The 19,226-nt window shown below is 65.1% G+C and overlaps 1 protein-coding gene across 1 annotated transcript; it reads right to left on the bottom strand.

The window, feature by feature from the left end:
- Nucleotides 1–30: 30 nt before the first annotated feature.
- CDH15 (cadherin 15) lies at nucleotides 31–18,968 on the bottom strand. Its single transcript, XM_039223619.1, has 14 exons — nucleotides 18,892–18,968; nucleotides 12,832–12,990; nucleotides 12,495–12,650; nucleotides 11,313–11,457; nucleotides 6,336–6,496; nucleotides 5,356–5,484; nucleotides 4,735–4,920; nucleotides 3,714–3,967; nucleotides 2,939–3,081; nucleotides 2,525–2,761; nucleotides 2,017–2,256; nucleotides 1,721–1,857; nucleotides 1,297–1,464; nucleotides 31–503 (listed from the first exon to the last, which is right to left on the bottom strand). The coding sequence occupies exons 1-14, from the start codon at nucleotides 18,931–18,933 to the stop codon at nucleotides 303–305; spliced, it is 2,358 nt and encodes a 785-aa protein (XP_039079550.1). The 5' UTR covers nucleotides 18,934–18,968; the 3' UTR covers nucleotides 31–302.
- Between the last annotated feature and the right edge of the window lie 258 nt (nucleotides 18,969–19,226).

Here is a 19,226-nt window from a genome sequence, read left to right as displayed (position 1 = left end):
TTTTTAATTCAGGAGCGGGGGGTGGCGGGGTGGCGGCTCCCTCCGCACGAAGCTGAGGTCCGCGTGAGTGGGAGGCCGCTGGGGGCGGGGGTGTCCGGCCCCAGGGAAGCACGACTGACGCGGGCCTGGCCGGCTCGGGGCCCCCGCTCTGTCCTCCCGGGGAGAAGCAGGCTGGCCCCCGGGGCCTCGGTGACGCGGCCCTGTGCCCCCGGCTGCCTCCGCAGAGGCCCGCCGCGCCCCGGCCGGGCTGCCTGTGCCCTCCGTGTCCGGCGGGTGTCCGCCCAGCGGGGGTCACGGGGCCCTCAGGGGGCCCCGTACAGGTCGGCCAGCCGCGCGAAGCGGGGCCCCCAGTCCCGCAGGCAGCTGTAGTCCTGGTCCTCGTCCCCCAGGCTGGACAGGATGGAGCTCAGCGTCCCCGCCACGGAACCGTCCCCCTCGTAGTCGTAGATGAGGGCGGTGTCGTAGGGCGGGACGCTGGGGTCGCTGTCTGCCACCTCCAGGCCCTGCGGGGAGGCACCGGCAGCTCAGGGTCCCCGCCGGCGCCCCAGCCCAGGCTGCAGCGAGGACCCCCACCCCCACCCCCACCCCACGGGAAGAGCAGGGTGGGGCAGAGCCCTGAGCGCAGGCACCTGGGAGCCCCGCCCTAGGGTGCGGGTCTGAAGAGAAACTAACGTCTGCGCGGCTGTCCTAACACCGGGCTGGGACCCCTGAGGCTCCCTCACATCCCATCTGCGAGGCCCTCCCCCCGCCCCCGTTTCTGCCTTTTAAAGGTTTTGCAGAGTTTTGTCCCCTCCACCTCTGTCGTCTCACCCGGAGGGTCACAGCCTCCTAACCGGGACCCGGCCCTGCCCAGGCATCTGCTGGGGGCTTTCCCTGAGCCAAGGCCGTTCCTTGTGGGCAGGTGTGGCACCCGGTAGGCCAGCAGGAGGCACCCCCCCCCAATCCAGCCGCGGTTCCTGCCTTCCCAGCATCGCCCGCCCCCTGGGGCTGTGTCCACGTGCCCCGGTGCCAGGACTCGGCTCACAGCCGCACCCGCTTGGGGCAGGTTCACTCTTCTCAGCTGGGGCGGCGGGCGGGGCAGACCCAGCGGTGGGGGGGGCGCATCTTCCTCCGCCAAGGAACTTGCGCCTGTGGCCCCTGCACCTCCCCAGCCTCTCTCAGATCGTCAGGAGTCCCCCAAAGGCCAGCTGGGGTCCAGGGACGGACCCACTCTCCACCGATGGTGCGTGTGCGGGAGCCCATGTGCGTGGGTTCCCGTGCCCTTGCCCCTGTCTGCACACCTCCGGGGACACCTACGTCATTGATGAAGTCGGCGATGTCCTCGGGGCTGGTGGGCAGCATGCGGGGTGGCTGGGGGCGCATTCGGCCGAATGGGGCATCTCGGCGCAGGGGCGGACGACCCAGGGGTGCGCGCAAGACCGCCAGCTCTGTCGGGTGGCGCAGCTGGTTGATGTCGTAGGCATCCTGGGGACAGAGTAGGCAGAATAAAACCGGATCAGTTAGAGGGTGGGGTTTTGGTCCCGGGCACCCTGGTGGAGTGAAGGGGTGCGGGGTGGGGGGGAGAGGACTGTGACGGCCTGCTAGCCAGCAGAGGGCGCCACTCCCTCCTCCTGAAGGTGCAGTGAGGGGTCCTGGGGGGGCCACGGCCTAGGCTCCTTAGGGACCTTTCCCACCGCTTGGCATTTCTAAGCCACCACCTCCCCCCACGCCCTCCCCTCACCTGGTCCTCCTCGCCACCCCCTTGCTCATCATAGTTCAGGATGTTGTCCCGGAGGTCGTCCTGCAGCCCGTGCAGAAACCCCTTGTCCCCCGACTGCCGCCGGGACCGCGTGATGAGGGCGACCGGCAGGGCGAGCACTGAGCAGGGGGGACAGAGAGGAGGTGGTGGGTGCCCGGTGGGTGTGGACGCGTGGGGCGTGGGCAGGGGTGCGGCGGGGCCCGCGAGGGGGGGTGCAGGGGCGTGGCCCGCGAGGGGGCGGGGTCTGAGGGCAGCAGGCGGTCAGGACGCGGGCTCACAGAGCAGCAGGACGACGCTGGCCAGCACGACGACCAGGGCGCCCAGGCTGACGCCCACGCCCCCCGCCCGCCAGGCAGCGGCTCCCGGCAGGCAGGTGCCGTCCGGGCCGCAGCGGCACACAGTCACGTTCAGGGGCTGCTCGCGCCGCTGGGGCGGCTGCCCGGAGTCTCGGAGCAGCAGGCTGAGGCGGTGCAGACCCTCCTGGACCTGGTGCCGAAGCCGCAGGCGCGCGTGGCTGGCTGCAGAGGGCGCCCAAGGTCAGTAGGGGCCTCCCCGCCAAAGGCCCCAGACCCTGCCCCTCCAGGGCCCGCGCCGCCCCGCCCCTTGCTGCTGGGAGAAGCGGCCTGGTGGGTGGAGAGCCCGCGATCTGGGGCCTCAGTGTCCCCATCCTCCCACCGGGGGTGATGGTCCCTGCCCCATGTGAGGGTGCTGCGGAGCCAGGACACGGTGCTGAGCACACTTGGGGCGCAGGTCTGCACCCTCGGGACTGTGTGCGGGAGAACCCACCGTTAACCTGGGTGATGCTCCAGTTCCGGGTCAGCTCTGGGTCACCGGGACTCAGCTGAAAGTGGAAGGGAGCCCCGTGGGGGGGCAGGTCCGCATCTGTGGCCCCCAGGAGAAGGCCAGAGCCCTGATCCGGCTTGCTGCACACACTGCCAGATGGTGGGGACAGCTCAGGGGCATGGTCATTGACCTCCAGGATCTCAATGGACAGGGTCCCGGTGGCCGTACTGGGTGGGGAGGCTGTAGGCAGGAGAGGCCTGGTGGGCTCCGTGCCCTGCTGGGGCAGACGGCCCCCACCCCCCCGCCCACTCCGAGGAGCCGGCCCCGTGGCCTACACAGCCCTCAGCCCCTGGGCCGAGGCAAAGGTGGCCAGCCTGGGCAGGGGGCCCGGGAGCCCAGGCACAGCTTGGCGCTCACCATCGTCGTAGGCCAGGACAATGGCCCGGTACCAGCCATCCTTGAGGAAGGGTGAGGCGGGGCTGAGCACTCGCTGGGTCTGGATCTGACCTGTGGCTCTGTCCACTTGCAGCCAATCATCTGGGTCATAGTCCTTAGAATAGCTGTTGGCCAAGGAGGGGACAGAGCGACCCTGACCTTATGCAGGACCCCAAGAGGTGTGGTCATACATAAACACACATGTATACACACACCACACACGTGCGTCCCCCCATCGGCACACGTACTGCATGTACTTGTTGCACACGTGTATACACACCGTATGCACTCATGCGCACCCCAGTCCCCTGACTGCCCTGAGCTGGTGGTTTCTGTCCCCATTGACAGATGAGGAAACTGAGGCTCAGGGAAGGCAGGTGAGGCCTTCCAGGGCCCCACGGCCACTGAGTGCCACAGCCAGGCTTCAATGCGTGGGCCCCATGGAGGCAGACACAGATCCCCAGGGCCAGGCCTGGGGGTGAGATCCAAGACCCAATCGGCTGGCCCCACGCACCAGCTGACCGCAGGGGACAGGGCATGGCCGGAACAGGCTGGTGTCCGTGCGTGCCAGCCAGCGCCCAGCCCGGCCTCATGGGACAAGCTCACAGAGACATGCACACACGCACAGGACTTGAGGCCGCAGGGACCCTCGGGGACGCTCAGGCAGTTGTGCCCTCCACCCCCTCTCGGGAACCCTGGCCGGGAAGTGGATGAAGGAGGCCATCGGCTCCCTCTGCCGCGCCCCTGCGGCCCCCACCTGAGCCTCTGCAGCTGCTGTGTGTCAGGGTCATGGGCAGAGAAGGTGGCCACCGGGGTTCCTGGGGGCACCCCCTCCGGCAGGCTGGTCCGCAGCGGGTTCTCTTGGAACACGGGCGCCTCGTTGACGTCCCGCACCTGCACGCTGACCCTGGCCTGGCCCCGCTCGGGCCTGGGCGCGGCCGCCTGCAGGGGCGCCTCGTTCTGCACCGCCACTCGCAGCTCGTACTGCTCACAGCTCTCGTAGTCCAGGGGCTGGGGGCGGGGCGCAGAGCCGGTGGTCGCTCAGCACCCCGGGCCCCCCCACATCCGAGGCGCCCGGAGGCAGCTACGGGGCAGGGCGAGGCCCCCACAGCGGGGCCGCCGCCCCTTCGGTCTCTCCTCACAGCCCCCACCTTCCCTTCCCCTCTTTAGCCCTGCAAAAATCAGAACTATTCAGGACCAAAAGCTGCGAAGGATAATGCAAAAATGACAGCCACTCGTCACTCAGAATGAGTTTGTTAGATGTTGTGCGTCACTCGGTCGGGTGGTCCTCCCCGGTGACCCAAGCCACGCTCGCCGGGCGTGCCGAGGGGGCCAGGACTGGGGCCAAATTGCCCCCCACAACGTGCTGACTCTAAATCAAGGTTGTCCCGGGTGACCTGAGTGGCCCTCGTCCGAGCTCAAAGTCCTCAGGAACAAAACTGAGACTTTCCTGAGGAGGAAGGATTCAGGTCCCGAGCTTCCAGCCCGCTGGCCAGCCCTGCGAACCCCGCTTCCGGCCCTGCGAACCCCGTTCGCGTGTCAGCGTCTAAGCAGGTCTGCACCCGTGCGCCCTGCACACCTGAAGAGGCAGGACTCCACCGACGAAACCCGGGCCGTGGGGGGCCTCCTCTGGCCCTGGTGCCCTGGGGCTGGCGTGGTCCACGCCCAGAGCCCCAGCGTGCCCGGGTCCCCCAGCACCCTGCTCTGCCCCAAACGGGGTCCCCCTGAGCTTGGGTCCAGTGGCCAGCCCCCCACTGGGGAAGCCGCGCCCCCCTCACCTTCACCACGGACAGCACGCCCTCATTGGTTTTGGGGTCTGTGCGGACTGCGAACTGTCCCCGGGGGTCTCCCTCCAGGATGGTGAACACGGCGGCCCAGTTGGGGGAGCCTGGCAGGTCCCTGTCCTCCACCGGGAGCCGGCCCACGTCCACTCCGCTGACGGCTTCCGCGGCTTCCATGACGAACTGAAGGAGCCGGGCCCTCCTCACTGCTGCGCTGCGGGGGCGCCCCCTGCTCCCCACCCCTGCCCTCCCAGGGAGCCTCCCGGGCTTGTGGCCTTGGGAATCAGAACCCCGCGGGGGCGCCCCATGAGCATCTGTCCGCGCACGCAGCTGCGTGCCAGGCGCCCTGTGAGCCGCCTGGTCCTGGAGGCGGGGGCTGGCCGCTCGGTCCCACATCCAACGTCCCGCACAGCAGCGCGGAGGCAAGACTCCCTCCTGCTGCCCGAGGGCCACCGACGGGTCTCCGGGGTGGCCCCCAGGGTCTCTGCCAGCGTCCCCGTGTCTGGGGGCGCACAGGCCACTACTCCAACCTGTGCTTGTCCTCAGACAAGTCCCTCGTCTCCGTCAGGAGCTGGGGAGGGAAGGACGTCCCGGTGTGGGTGTGGGCGGGGCCAGTACCTCGTCCCTGGTGAACCCAGGGGCGTTGTCGTTGACGTCCTCGACGGTGATGATGGCCGCGGCCGTGGCGGTGAGCCCGTCTCCAGACATGTCCGCCACCTGCAGGGTCAGATTGTACACGGCGACCACCTGGGGGCAGAGCAACGTGCAGTCAGGGGCCCCAGCGGGCACTGTAGTGGGGGGCAGACACCCCCGGGCTGGGCCCCCAGGAGAGCCGTGTGCCGTGCGCGTCAGGGGCCCCTGCCCGGCCCTGGGGTGAAGTGTGCTGCCCGGTTCCTGGGGTCTGACCACGGCACTGCCAGCCCCGACTCTGGCCCAGCGACGAGTGTGCAGGCGGTCAGTTACCCAGGTGGGTGAGCATTTACGGAGCACCCACAGCATGCTGGATGCTGAGCCGACAAGCTGGGTCCCTGCGTTGAGGGGCCACATCCAGTGGCAGGGAGAGAGGCTGATGAAGACCACCTAACGCAGCTGTGACCAGACAGAGCTGTGTAAGTAGCCACGGGGAAACCACGGAGGGCTTCCTGGAGGTGCTGAAGCTGCAAAGAAGCCTAGTCATGAGGGACAGCAGGAATCCCGATGGAGGAAAAGTGTGCAAGGACACAGACTGACGGTTACTCCAGAGCGTGACCGGCCGCCGTGGGGCCGCGTGGATGGCCCCACCCCATGCCAGGACGCCTGACGGCTTTGCAGGCAACAGGCGGGGCACACTGTGGGCAGAAAACACGCGGAGGCTGCTCCCCCGTCTCCCCGGCCCTGACCGCACGACCTGCTTTGAGACACGGGTGTCCAGAGCCACGGTGTGCGTCCGCAGCAAGCGGGAGCCCCCTCTACTGGGTCCGGGGGACAACTGGGTTGGGCACGGCTGGGGCGGAGGGCCCGGCTTGAGGTGAGCTGCCCCGTCAGCCTCAGAGACCAAGAAGGCGGGCGGGGAAGCGGCCCGGGCCGCCCGGCCCCCAGCCTGCACGGTGGTGCCTCACCTCTCGGTCCAGACCCACTTGCACGGTGCGTATGTCCCCCGTGTGCTCGTCGATGCTGAAGCGCTGGGGCCCCCCCTGCTCCAGGATGGAGTACCGCAGGGCTGCGTTGTCCGTCTCCGGGTCGTCAGCATCTGTGGCTTCGGCCCTGGTCACGTAGGTGCCTGGTAAGGACGGGGACGGGCAAGGACGACGCACGTGGGTGCCGGCCCGACCCCGGGACGCGTCTCCCCGTGCCAGGTCCAGGCCCCATTCGGCTGGAACGAACTCAAACATTCGGCCTGGTTGGAGGGGAGGCAGGGACGTCCGGTACACACGTTCGATCAAGAGCTGACGCCTGTGTCCCCCAGACACAGAGACAGCCCGCCAGGGCCCGAGAGCCTGGGGTCCGACGGGAGGAGCAGCTGGAAGCCTGGGCCCAGCTCCGAGCTGCAGGAACTCCCCACACGGAAACACAGGTGTGAGCAGCACACACACGTGTGCACACGGAAGCAGAGCTCCCGGCTCTGTCTGCCGCCAGGGCCTGACGGTGGCCAATCTGACGAGCCTCCTGTTGGCCAAACACGGACAATTTGGGCATCAAAGCAATGCCTGTAAGGAATTATAACTCACTGAACGAGTCAGACCTCAAAAGTCCAGAGTAACATAAACAAAAATAACATACGCACACACGTACACACACAGGGGGAAGTGAAAGGCCTCCCACAGGCAGAAAGCCCGCTGACAAGTGGGGAAGAGACTTGGAAACCAGCTCTCGGCGCCTAGAACACGAACAGACCCAGACAAGGACCGTGAGCAGATGCTCATCCTGGTGGACGTTTAAGGAATAACAGGAAACTAGTTCAGGATCTTCCGCAAGATGCCTATTAACTACAAGGGGAAACATGTAAAACTCACAGCGGAGGCGCCTGGGGGGCTCAGGTGATTAAGCATCTGACGTGGTTTCAGCTCATGTCATGATCTCACGGATCATGAGTTTGAGCCCCGTGTCTGGCTCTGCGCCGAGAGTGCAGAACCTGCTTGGGATTCTCTCTCCCCCTCTCTCTGCTCCTCCCTTGCTCTCTCTCAAAATAATAAACTTAAAAAAAAAATCAGTGGAGAAGGCCGGAAGACACCCCCTAACAAGGCAAATCGAAGTCAACATCTGCAGGAATGGGATGCGTGTGCCTCCTGAGACGGTGCGCCAACGAGCATTGGCGCTACCAACGTGCAAATCCCATCCAGCCACACAAACCCGTGTTCTTCAAGATGCCCGTAAGTGCTTCAGAAGGTCAGTGTTAGGCGTGACTAAGGAGGCGTGACACTCGTGCAGTGAAAACGACACTGTGGAAAGGAACTAAACACAAGTAAATGGAAACACATCCCATGTTCATGGATCGCACGCTAACGCTGTTACACGTCAGCACTGCCCACAGCGATTCAGTACTCTGCAGATTCAGTACTCTATCAACACCCTAAGGACAGCTTTTTTGTTGGCAGACATAGAAAAACCGTTCTAAAATTCATGCAGAATCTCAAGGAAGCCCGAATCACTGAGAACAAAGCGGGAGGGCTCACACCGCCTGATTTCCAAGCTACTGCCAAGCTGCGGGGTCAGAACCGTGCGGTGCGGCCGTGCAGACACGCGCGGCCGGTGGAGGAGGTCCGGGGACAGACCGTCACACGGCGGTCACACGGCCTGCTGCAGGGGTGCCCAGGCCGCCCGAGGGGGGGACACGGTCTTCTCGGCAAACGGCGCTGGGAAACCGGGCGTCCCCGGCCCAGAGCGTGAGGCTGGACCCTCACCTCACGCCGTAGTGCAAAGCCTCACTCGAGGGAGATCAAAGACCTACACGTAAGGCCTAAAACGACAAACCTTAGACGACAACAGAGGCAGAGGTCTGACGACACCGGGTTTGGGTCCGATTCCTGGATGTGACGCCGACGGCACGGCGACGAGGGGGCGGGACGAACGGGACCCCGTGAACGCGCGGAGACGCTGTGCGCCAGACACTACAGCGGCGTCAGACCCCAGGCCCGGGGGCGCGAGCGCAGGTCGGGGTCTGCTGGGGCCGATCGGAGGTGGAGGGGGGCCCTGGAGCTCAGCAGCAACACAGCTCGACCCGAAACCGGGCGGAAGACGCGAAAACACTTTTCTCCAAATGAAATAAACAAATGGCCACAAAGCACATGGAAAGGTGTCCGGCCTCAGCTGTGGTTGCGGAGATGCAAACCCAACCACGAGACACCACTTTCACACCCACGTGCACGGCTACCACGAAAAACCAGAGAACAAGTGTCGGCGCGGCCAGGAGAACCAGGGGCCCCGTGCGTGGCTGGCGGGGTGTGAGACGGGGCAGCTGCCGTGGAAAACAGCACGGTGGCCACTCAATTAAACACAGAATCTGCATATGATCCACCAACCCCACTTCCGGGCGTGTCCCCCAAAGAACGGAAAGTGGGAGCGTGAAGACCTATGTGCACACTCCTGTTCATGACAGTCACTGTAGCCAGGACGTGGAAGCCACCCCCGTATCTACGGGAGAAGAGACTAGCAAAGCGTGGTCCAGCCACGGAATGGAGTATTTATTCAGCTTTAAAGGGAAAGACCTGCTGACACGGTCTACAACACAGATGAGCCTGGAAGACACTCCTGCTCAGTGAAATAAGCCGTCACAGAAGGACAAATACTAGAAGATTCCACTTCTATGCAGTCCCTAGAGTAGACAGATTTGCAGTGGTGGAAAGTAGGTGGGAGCCAGGGCCTGGGGACAGGTGGCGGGGACAGCTGCACATTATGAATGTATTTTTTTAATGTTTATTTATTTTTGAGGGAGAGACAGAAAGAGTGCGAGAGGGGGAGGGTGAGAGAGAGGGAGACACAGACTCGGAAGCAGGCTCCAGGCTCTGAGCTGTCAGCACAGCCTGACGCGGGGCTCGAACTCACAAACTGCGAGATCATGACCTGAGCCAATGTCAGATGCTTAACAGACTGAGCCACCCAGGCGCCCACATTATGAACGTATTTAATACCACTGAACCGTCCCCTTGAAAATTGTTAGGATGGTGGGGCGCCTGGGTGGCTCAGTCAGTTAAGCGTCCAACTTCAGCCCAGGTTATGAGCTCACGGTTCGTGGGTTCAAGCCCCATGTCGGGCTCTGTGCTGCCAGCTCAGAGCCTGGAATCTGTTTCAGAGTCTGTGACTCCCTCTCTCTCTGACCCTCCCCTGCTCACGCTGTCTCTCTCTCTCTCAGAAATAAATAAAACATTAAAAAATGTTTAAAAACAAAGAAAATTGTTAGGATGGGAACGTCTATGTGTATTTTAGCACGATAAAATTTTTTTGGAAAAAACAAAAGTCAGGGTCCCGAAAACCTAACGGCTCAGGAACTACTCCAGGTGGAGAGAACGAAAAGGCTTTGGAGGTGGAGAGGGAACATAGTCCCAACCTAAGGATGCAAACAAGCAGATAATCCGCAACATAGTACTTAATTTGAGTTGCTCAGGCTGACGAGGGGCAGGGCGCCATCTGTGAGGGCGGAAGTGCAGGGGCTTCAGCTTTGGTGGAGCAGGGCAGGCAGGCAGCAGGTGGGGCTGGATCACCGGCCACGGCGACGCCCGTGGTCAGTTCTCGTCCACTGGCCCCCGGGGGCTCAGGAGGAGGACGGCAGGGAAGGCCCCCGAGGCTCGGTCACGGTCTGCCTGCGCTTGGGGCTCGGAGAACTAGAGAGCCTGCGGGGGAGGGGAGGGGAGGGGAGGGGAGGGGAGGGGAGGGCCCTGCCCTGAGCCGAGGGAGAAGCTGTTTGCTTCTGGTGGGGGCGGGGGGCCCGCAGCTGCACCTCGGAGGCTCGGCCGCACAGCGACCCGCGGAGCCTCGCCCAGGTGCCACTCAACGGCCGTCACTCCGGGAGGGGCAGGAACATGGGCCGTGGCGGGCGCGCAGAGGCCACGGGCAGCCGCAGCCCAGACCACGTCCGCCTGCCTAACGGCCTCCCCCAGAGCAGAGCTCCTGCGTTCCCAGACGTTTGCGATTTCCCTTCCTCTCTCCTGTTCTTCACTCACAGAAGAGCAAGCGGCAAATAAAATCCACCCTCGACAACCACATGGCCCAGAGAACCAGATCTGCGGCCGATCAGGCGTTGAGGCCTTTATCCATCAGGAAGAACCAGGGTCAGGGTGTGGGGGCCTCTCCTGGAGAAGGGGGTCACTAGGCGGGAACAGGGGGCCCAGAAGCAGGGCGGGGACCCGAGGGGGGTTCTCTGCTCTCGTCACTGGGCTGGACTGTTCGTACGTGTCCGTAGGAGCTTCCTAATTCTGACAGTTTCACTGCATCCAAGTTATTGGAGCCCGCTGAGCGCGCCGTGTCCACAGCTGCCGTGTCCACAGCCACCGCCCCCAGGGAAGGGAAAACAAGCAACAAGTTCAAAGCAAACATGATAAACATCGCAGCTGTTGCAATTCTCTTTAGCTTTTTTGCAAGTCTGAAAGTGTGTCAAAAAGAAGTTAAAGAAAAAGAAAAGATTGTCATTTTAAGTCTTGAAATGTGAAAAGGGAGACGAAATAAACAAGCGTGCAGGCGCCCCTCCCCTGGGGCCAGAGCGGGAAGGACCGAGGTCCGTCCCACGGGAGCGGGCGAGGCAGGCGAGGCGGCCCGAGGACAGACCCTTGTGTTGTGTGTGCGGCCGTAGGTTCCTTCCCGGGGACAGACGTGGTCTGGAACCAGCCTGACGGCGTCGTGAGTGCGCTAAATCCACGGATTGTGCACTTTTAACTGGTCAGTCCCACTTCGTGTTGATTTCACCTCCGTGCAGCCGCCCCGCCGTCAGAGCCCGGCCATCCGTAAATCCTCACCGCATTTGGGAAGAGTTGGGTTTGAAATTTATATTGAAATGGGGAAGGGAGTGGAGCTGAGAGCAGTCCCTTCGCTGGAGAGTCTCTGCTTATTTGTGGGCTCGGACGGACTCAGACCCCCCCCTCCCCGCGCAGCCCCCAGCCCCTCACCTGGCACTGCCCCCTCCGGCACCCGGCCACTGAACACCTGCTGCCTGAAGACGGGCCGGTTGTCGTTCTGATCCACAACCACGATCTCCAGGTCCGTGGGCTCCTCCAGGGTGGCTCCTCCCAGGTCCAGAGCAAAGGCCCTTAGCTAGGCAAGCAGAGAGCAAGGGCTGGTGCCGTGCTCCCACGATTTCGGTGGCTCCCACCAGGCCATGCAAAGGGACAGAAGCGCAGACTCAGTGTCCCGCTGGAAACACCAGTGTAGACAGGCGAGAAACGGCGTGGGCTGGGCCGAGTGTGCAGCAGATGAGACCTCCCCGAAGAGCAGCCTGCTTGCCCACAGCCGCCGTGCTGCCCTGCTCACCTTGGCTGCCGGGAAGCTCACAGCTATGTTTTGTGTGAGACTGAAGGCACAGTCTCACTAGCGTTCCCACTCCCTCCCTTCTGCTAATCAGTACAGGCTCCTCTAGGAGCGCAGTAGACCCGTGAAATGAAAACCCAAGCCAACCCCTTTCGGGGAGCGAGTGTGCTATCATGTCCAGGTAGGATCACTGTTTCTGACAACCCTCTGCGTAAGGGGCCCCAGAGGTTGTTCTCCAAGTCTGGAGGGAGCAGGTTCAGGGCACAGAAAAAGCAAAGTCAGAAGCCCCCTCCCCCAGGGCAACACTTCGGAGAGGCCAGGCTGGGGGGCGTCAGGCTCCCTCCCTTCTCCAGCGCCCTCCCCCCAGCCTCTCTCTCCAACCTCACAACCCCATGGCCTCCAAGGGGTGGGCCCCATGCACCCTCCCCAGAGAATCCAGCGACAGCTGCTACTAGGAGGGGCCACACTGTGGGCTTCCGCACAACGCCCCTCCCCCACCAAACATGGTCAGGCGGGGGCAAAAGCAGGGTGAGGTGTGAAGAGTGCGCCCGTGTCCAGTGCTGCTTTCCTGGGAGGCTGAGCAGAGCGGCTCTGCTGGGGGCTCCCCAGGCCTGTTGGCTGGGCAGGACCAAGCCCCACCTCCAGGGACCTCAGTTTGCTCATGCCCATCTGTTAAATGGGAATATAACCCTGAATATCTTCTTTGGGCTGCAGGCCCTAGTCCCAAATCCCTGTCCGCACCTACCAATGACAGGCATGGGGCCTAACGACCCAACCCCGGGGCCCCAGGAGCCCCCCGCCAGCCCCCCCACAGCGGGCCCCACCCTGAAGCGGTCCGTCTTCTCCCGATCCAGCATGGCGTTCAGGAACACCTTCCCCGTGAACTTGTCAATGGAGAACACGCCCTGGGGCTCCTCGTCCACGCCGGGGCCCTGGATGCTGTACAGGACGCTGCCCAGCGGCTGCTTGTCCGACCTGATCTGCCGGGGAGGAGCCAGGCTGGGGGAGGCGCCCCAACCCAGTCCCTCCCTCTTCCCCGGCCTTGACCCCTCCCCCAGCAGCTTGGCCTGTGACCCCAACGGTTTGCTGTCCTAAACCACAGGCCCTCGGGGACCCTCTGGGGACAGCCCAGCCCCTGCTCTGCCCCCGGGGCCCCCTCACCTGCACCAGGGGGTACGGGAGACGCTTGTGGTTCTCGGATACGCTGATGGGGGGGATGACCCAGGCCCTTCGCACACGGCCTGACGCAGGTGCCCGGCGCCAGGGGTACAGGGCACTGGGCCTCCTCTGCCCAGGGACCCCCAGCGACAGGTCCAGGCTCTGCAATGAAAGCACAATCAGCCGTCAATCACGTAGCGAGCCCAGCGAGCCAGGCCTCAGGAAAGTAAAGCAGCCACCACCTCGGCCCCCATCAGAGCCCTGAGCTCATGGCCCGGGGAGACCCTGCAGCCACACCCCAAGCCTGGGGCTCCAAAGCCCTGTACGTGTCTCCTGTCCTCGCCTGGGAGCCCCTGGGGCCTGGTGAGTGTTTCCTGACTGGCTGGCGGGAAGCGAGGCCGCCGGGCCCCCACCTCCTCCAGGAGCGGCCCAAGGGAGGGTCAGGCACCAGGTCCCGGGAGTGTGGGGTGCTGGGGGGCAGAGAGACTCAGCTCTGGGAACGGCCGCTGGGGGAGGCTCCCAGGGACGCTTTGTGTCAGAAGAGTGTGCCTAACGGGGTGGGACACCTCTCCCCTTCCCCACTGTTGGATCTGTCTGAAGAGAGGGCAAGGGGTCACCTGAGGGCGGTGTGGGGCCCCCCAGGGCAAGAGGCTGCCTGAGGGGGTGTGGGGCTCCCCCAGAGGGCAAGGGGCCGCCTGAAAGGGGGTATGGGGCTCCCCCCGAGGGCAAGGGGTCACCTGAGGGGGGTGGGGCCCCCCCCAGTGCTTCCAGGTGCCCCCCCAGGTGTTGCCCCGCAGGCAGGTTCGGAGGGGCTTTTCCAGGCTCCTGGGGGATGAAGGCGCATTGGGTTTCCAGGGTGTCAGCAAACTTACCTGAACCCCCTTGATGGGGGGGTGGTTCATGGGGCCCAAGGGGTTGCAGTGCGACCGCAATACTGGGGGCTAAGCCCATGCTGTCCTGCCCTCCACAGAGCCCACCACCCCGGGATCCTCAGGGCCCTGGGGTGCTCTCCCCCTTCTCCACGTGCCCAGGGGGCCCTGGGGCTGCCAATGGAAGATGGGGAGCGCGTAGCAGCTGTGCTCACCCCTCCTCCCCAGGGCACGTAGACACGCCCCCAGGCCCTTCCCTGGGCCAGGCTTTGGCCTAGAACTGGGGGCACTGGGAGTGGGGGGGTGGGTACCGGTCAACAAGCTCTCAAGGCCCACTGGCAGCTCCCTGTGGTGAGCACAAAGAGCCCCACTTCACAGTTCAGATGGGGAAACTGAGGCCCAGAAAAGGCACCCATCCTGCGGGTCAGGGGCAGGGCTGCCAGTGTAGACACCCCTGAATTTCCTGGGAAGGCCCCAGGGTCTTTGGTGGGGTGCTGGCTGGTCTGAGTGTCGGCTGGGGCACTGTGGCCGGCCGGGCACGGGGGCTCTGGTCCAGGGGCCCAGAGTCTGACTGGACTTGGTAAGAGGTGGCAGCACTGGGGACAGGGTCTGGGGGAGGGGCTTGGTCACGTGCTGGGACCCAGCTGGCTTTGGCTGCTGGAGAATGCACCCTCGAAGGCTGGTCATGCCCTGACCCCCCCATTAGCAGCTGCACCCTGCCCTGCCCCCCCCAAGCCCCAGGCAGGACAGGCCAGCTGGGGGCATGCAGGGGGGCACTGCCCTTCCGGATACCAGCCCTCTGCGCTCTGGGGATGACCCTAGAACCTCTCTGGCCCCACCCAGGCTGGGGGGTGCTCCCTTCTAGCTAAGGTGGGCAGGGGTGGCTCCCGGGGCACCTTCAAGGGGGGCCATGCTCCCTGGCTGCCCTTTGCCTCCCCAGTGCCTTGAGTTCACCCCCAACCGCTGCCTTGCAGTCCCCAGAGAGTGGGCGTGGGATGGAATGGTTTAGTGGCCTCAGAAGAGAAGCACCATGGAGGAGTGGGGGGGGTTGGGGGGGGACACTGCCACCCCGTGTAACCTGCTGCCTCTGCTCCCCACCTCCCCCGGCCTCCGTACCACCCCAGGGCCAGCACGCAGTGCCTTCCACACACTTTGTAACGTTCACACGACAGCTGATCTCTCCCTGTGGCCCCCAGTCCTGGAATCCCCGTCTCCTCCTCACCTCCAGTCCCAGGGGCACCTCCACCTGCGCGGCCCCCAAGCCTGCCTGGGGCGGCTCGGCATCCCCGCCAAGTGGAGCCCTGCTGGCCTCTGTCATCGCGCTAGCGGGGACAGCGTGTGTCCCTGGGCGTCTCGAGCCAGCATGGAGCTCCGTGTCCGTCTCTCTCATCCCTTTCTCCCCCCTCCCCAGGCCCTCTCTCAGCCCTCACGGCCCCTAGAAACCTGGCTACCCAGAGTAGGGCTCAGAGAGGCTGAGCCATTTGCTTAAGCCCACACAGCCCGAGAGCAACAGACAGGAAGCCAGCTTCTGAACCTCCATCGCTCACGGGGGTACCCCCCAGCCTCAGTGCGGGGAGGTGTGGAGGGGCGCTCCAGGGGTGGTCCCTGATCTCAGGTTCCTGGAGGAACACTGGGGGGCACACGCTGCCCTGTCCAGCCCACCACAGAGCCTCTGGCCGCCCCTTGCCCCCCTCTCTGCCAGTGGCCTTGGCTGACACTCTGGGATGCCCAGCAACGTGGTGGGGGCTGGTGTGGTCGTGGCAGAGCCTGGGACTCCGCGGCCCAAGTTCAAGAGGTCAGCAGAAGCCACAGAGCCTTGGCAGGGCCCCTGGCCAGATCAGAGGCTGCGGTGGGTGGGGTGGCCGGGCCGGGCCACAGCCCACGTCCGCCGTCCGGGCATTGCTCAGCTAGCCTCTTTCCTCCAGCCACCCCTTGCCAGGAGACGTGGCCGGCTGGGGGAGGGTCTGGGAGCTGCCTGGGGATCACGGGACATCTGGTGCCAGGACAAAGCCACACCAACGAAGCTCACACAGACCCCCAGCACGTGGGCAAAGTGAGAAGGCACCACTGAGGGGCTGTGCGCCCGCCTCCACCGTCCGCCGTGCTGCTCCCACGCCGGGCCACAACCGATGGGTGTCATGGACCCATTTCCCCTAAGTGATGCCCAACGATATCCTCACATTCATCCTTTGCCTTTCCCTTAACCAAGAACCCGAGAGAACAGTCTGGAAGCCACAGAGACACCAAGGCTACTACCCCTCACTGGGGCCCGCCCCCAGCCCGACACCCAACCCCAATGGCCTCTGAGTAACAAAGCTCCCCCCGCCTTCCTCCCATGTAGGAACCCATTCTGCCTGGACGAGGCCCACGGCAGCCCACGGCTGGCTCGGAACAAAGAATTCTAAGCCATGGCGTAGTCCCCAGGAGCCTGGGAAGAAGCCGGGGTGCTCCCCCACCCCGGGTGGAGAAGCTGTTGACTGGGGAGCCTGGGTGGGAGGTGAGGAGAGCCCACTTCATCTCTTGGCACTGCTGGCCTTTAGGCGCCCCGGGGCTCCCTAAAATCACTGCCGAGAGTCAGCGGGTAGGCAGCAGCTGGGCCTGGGCTGGACCTTTGCTCCCGTGGCCCGGCTTCCTGGAGCCCTGTCCATCGTTAGGGGAAGGGAATGTTTTCTAATTGTCCTGTGTCGCTGGGCGAACCTCAGAAAACGCAGCTGCAGGCCTGGGCTCGGGTGAGAGGTTGGGGCGTTAATCCCACACTTGCCCTCAGCGGTGCTTCTGGCTCCTGGTTTGGTTTCTCAGGGTCTAGCAGCCGGGTGGGAGGCCTGGCCTGGCGCCTGGTGGAATGTGGGTGGGGTCCCCCCCGCCCCCCCGCGGAGGCAAGAGCTGCCGCCCTGCACCCCCCGCAAGTCCGCAAGTTCCCCAGGCCCAGCCCCTTCCGGCCAGGCTGGAATCCGCAGCTCCCCGTTCCTGGACGGCTGGCGGGCATCAGGCCCGCGGGGAACGGCCCAGCTGTCGCCCGGCCCAGAGAGGCCCCTGCATGTCGCCCCTGCAGCTGCTGCAGGCTTCAAAGGAGGGGTGAGGCCACAAAACAAGGGGGTGAGCGGAGCGGCTGTCTCCCCCCTCCCCCGCTGCGCTCCTGGGCTGCCCCGTCCACCTCCAGGAGAGCGAGGGGTCCAGGAGCCAGCTGCCCGCTGCTGCCCCCGCTCCTGTCACATTATCATGACCACAGGGTGTGGCCTATCTCTGCCGGGTCCGGGTCCCTGTTCCGGTACTTTCCCACATTGCCCTGTGGGGGTCTTCACACTTCAGAGCCCCCAGGAGTGCAGCTAAGCCGCAGCACTTTCCTTCCACAAACCATGTGGCTCCCCCAGATCCCCATCCCGTCGCCCTGAATCATCCAAGCTCTCCTGTTCCTCCCTCCCTCCCCCTGCCCCCCAAGGGCAGGCCCAGCTCTGGGGGCACTGAGGGCCCAGAGAGGGAGCCGAGAGGCCAGTTCTGCCAGCACACACTCTAAGCCCCCTCACTGAGATTTTAGGGGCACACGCAGGGGAGGGGTGTGCCTTGTCCCAAAACACGCAGTCAGCACCGGATCAGCAGAGCCCTGTCCCCAGGCCCCTCCTCCGACAGCCCGGCCTCGCTCCTGAGGTGGAGGAAGGGAAGTCTGGAGGAGCCATCAGCTGCCCTGTGGTTGGATGGGGGGAGACACAGATTTGGAAGCTGGGCTGGATGGGGGAGGGGGAGGGAGGGTCCCGCCACGGATGTATTTGGGGGGGGGGTTGGGAAAACTCTCCTCAAGCACTAATCTGAGCCACACCGAGGGCAGAACTTGTGTCCAAGCTCCGTTGGCTGATTCCCCCCAAATCTCCAAAGCCTCCAGTTGTGGGGGTCCTTCCACAAGAGCCCTGGGGAGGAGAGGAATCTGAGGCAGAGCTACCCCAAACCCCGAAACGCAGGTCTCCGTCAAGGCGCCTGTCCCGCGTACTGGGTGTGGGGCAGGGTGGGGGTGGACTGCTGCTCCTACAGCGAGTGGGGAGAGGGCCCCAGAGCCGCGGAGCCTTCTGGAGTGGAGGCCAGTGCGGGGGCGGGGGGCATAGGTGCTGCGGGGGGCAGCTGGAAGCCGCTGACTCTGCGTGGCCCCCAGCAGAGGGCTGGGGGAGCGCGGCTTGTGGGCAGCCAGGGGCCCAGGGGGGCCCCTGTGGGGGGTGGGCGGGCCCAAAGGCAGGGGTGCAGGAGACCGAGCTGGGGGGGGTCCAGCTGGGGGCACCTGATCAGCTTCCAGCCACAGCTGGGAGGTCTTTGTGAGTCAGGAGGACTCAAGAGGCCCCGAGTGGGTGCTGGGAAACTTGACTGTCCCCCCTCCCCGTGTCTGGCACCATCACCTGTGGGCACTCACTAAGCCCTCGAGCTCACTACCTGTCAAGTGCAAGGGAACGGAGATCCTCTATTACGCAGTGTCCCCGCCACTGCCCAGCCCTGCCCCCAGCCTGCGACCCTGACTCAGCCTGCGGGGGGCTGCACTCCCAGGCTCAGGCAAACGCCTGCCCAGTCCAAAGGGCCATCTCGGCCCAGGATGCAAGGACATGTGGCCCCTTCCCAGGGGGTGCCCATGGTCTGCGCCTCCCTCTACCCCGCCCTGCTCCTGGCTCCGAAAGACCAGGGACCTGGGCCAGGTGAGGCGTGTGGGGGCGGCGGCCTGTGGAGGGGGGGCACCCCCAGGGGAGCGTGGACTCCTGGAGGGCAGAGGTGCAGCTGCTCCTGCCCCAGGACATGCGGTGGGGGGGGGGGGTGACTCAGAATCTGTTCAGAACTAACCAGGGTCATTGCCAGACCAGCAGGACTGTCCTCAGGGAGCCCGGCTTCCCGGCTCCTCCAGCTGGGGTGCTCCTGCCCCCAGCACCCCCCAGCTCTCCCCACAAGTCCGCAGGGTTGAGGGGCGCACTTCCAGGGGAAGGGCCGGCCTGCTAGGTGGTCTCCCGGCGGCCACCCGGCTTGGCTGCCCGTCCAGTTCAGGCGGTTGAGGTCACCCTTCGCCTCTGGACCCCTCGGGGCACAGAACACCCCGGACAGAGCTGCCCACCGGGCACCCTCGGCTCATGGGTCCTCCCAAAGGCGGCCAGGGCCAGTGGTCCCGGGAGCGCCGCACCGTAAGACGGAGGGCAGGGGGCAAGGGACCCCGCGCGGCCAGACGCCTTACCTGGGCCAGCAGCCCGAGGGCGACGAGCAGCGCGGCGTCCATGGACTGGCGGAGTGAGGCGAGTGTCCGGCCGGCAGCCTCCCGCTCGGACACAACCCGGGCTGAGTGACAGCACAAGTGCGCGGGCGGGGGCCCCGAGTGAGCGACAGCACGTGTGCGCGGCGGGGGCGGGGCAGGGGGCCAGGGGCGGGGCGCGAGCTGAGTGACAGCACGTGTGCGGGGGCGGAGCCGGGGGCCAGGGGCGGGGCCTGGGGCTGAGCGACAGCACGTGTGCGCGGCGGGGGCGGGGCGGGCCACAACCAGCCTGGAGGCGGCTGTCCAGGGACGCAGGAGCC

The sequence above is a fragment of the Hyaena hyaena genome, unplaced genomic scaffold (assembly GCF_003009895.1).
Source record: "Hyaena hyaena isolate Hyena2069 unplaced genomic scaffold, ASM300989v1 scaffold_1, whole genome shotgun sequence".
Classification (NCBI taxonomy): domain Eukaryota; kingdom Metazoa; phylum Chordata; class Mammalia; order Carnivora; family Hyaenidae; genus Hyaena; species Hyaena hyaena.
This window is presented reverse-complemented; position numbering and strand designations above follow the sequence as displayed.

Excerpts from the sequence above, each read along its gene's own strand:
- CDH15 (XM_039223619.1), bottom strand. The coding sequence starts at position 18,933 with ATGGACGCCGCGCTGCTCGTCGCCCTCGGGCTGCTGGCCCAG. Across the intron at positions 5,485-6,335 it reads AAGTGGGTCTGGACCGAGAG|GTGGTCGCCGTGTACAATCT; the intron begins GTGAGGCACCAC and ends CTCTGCCCCCAG. Across the intron at positions 3,968-4,734 it reads GCGTGCTGTCCGTGGTGAAG|CCCCTGGACTACGAGAGCTG; the intron begins GTGAGGGGGGCG and ends CCCCGCCCCCAG.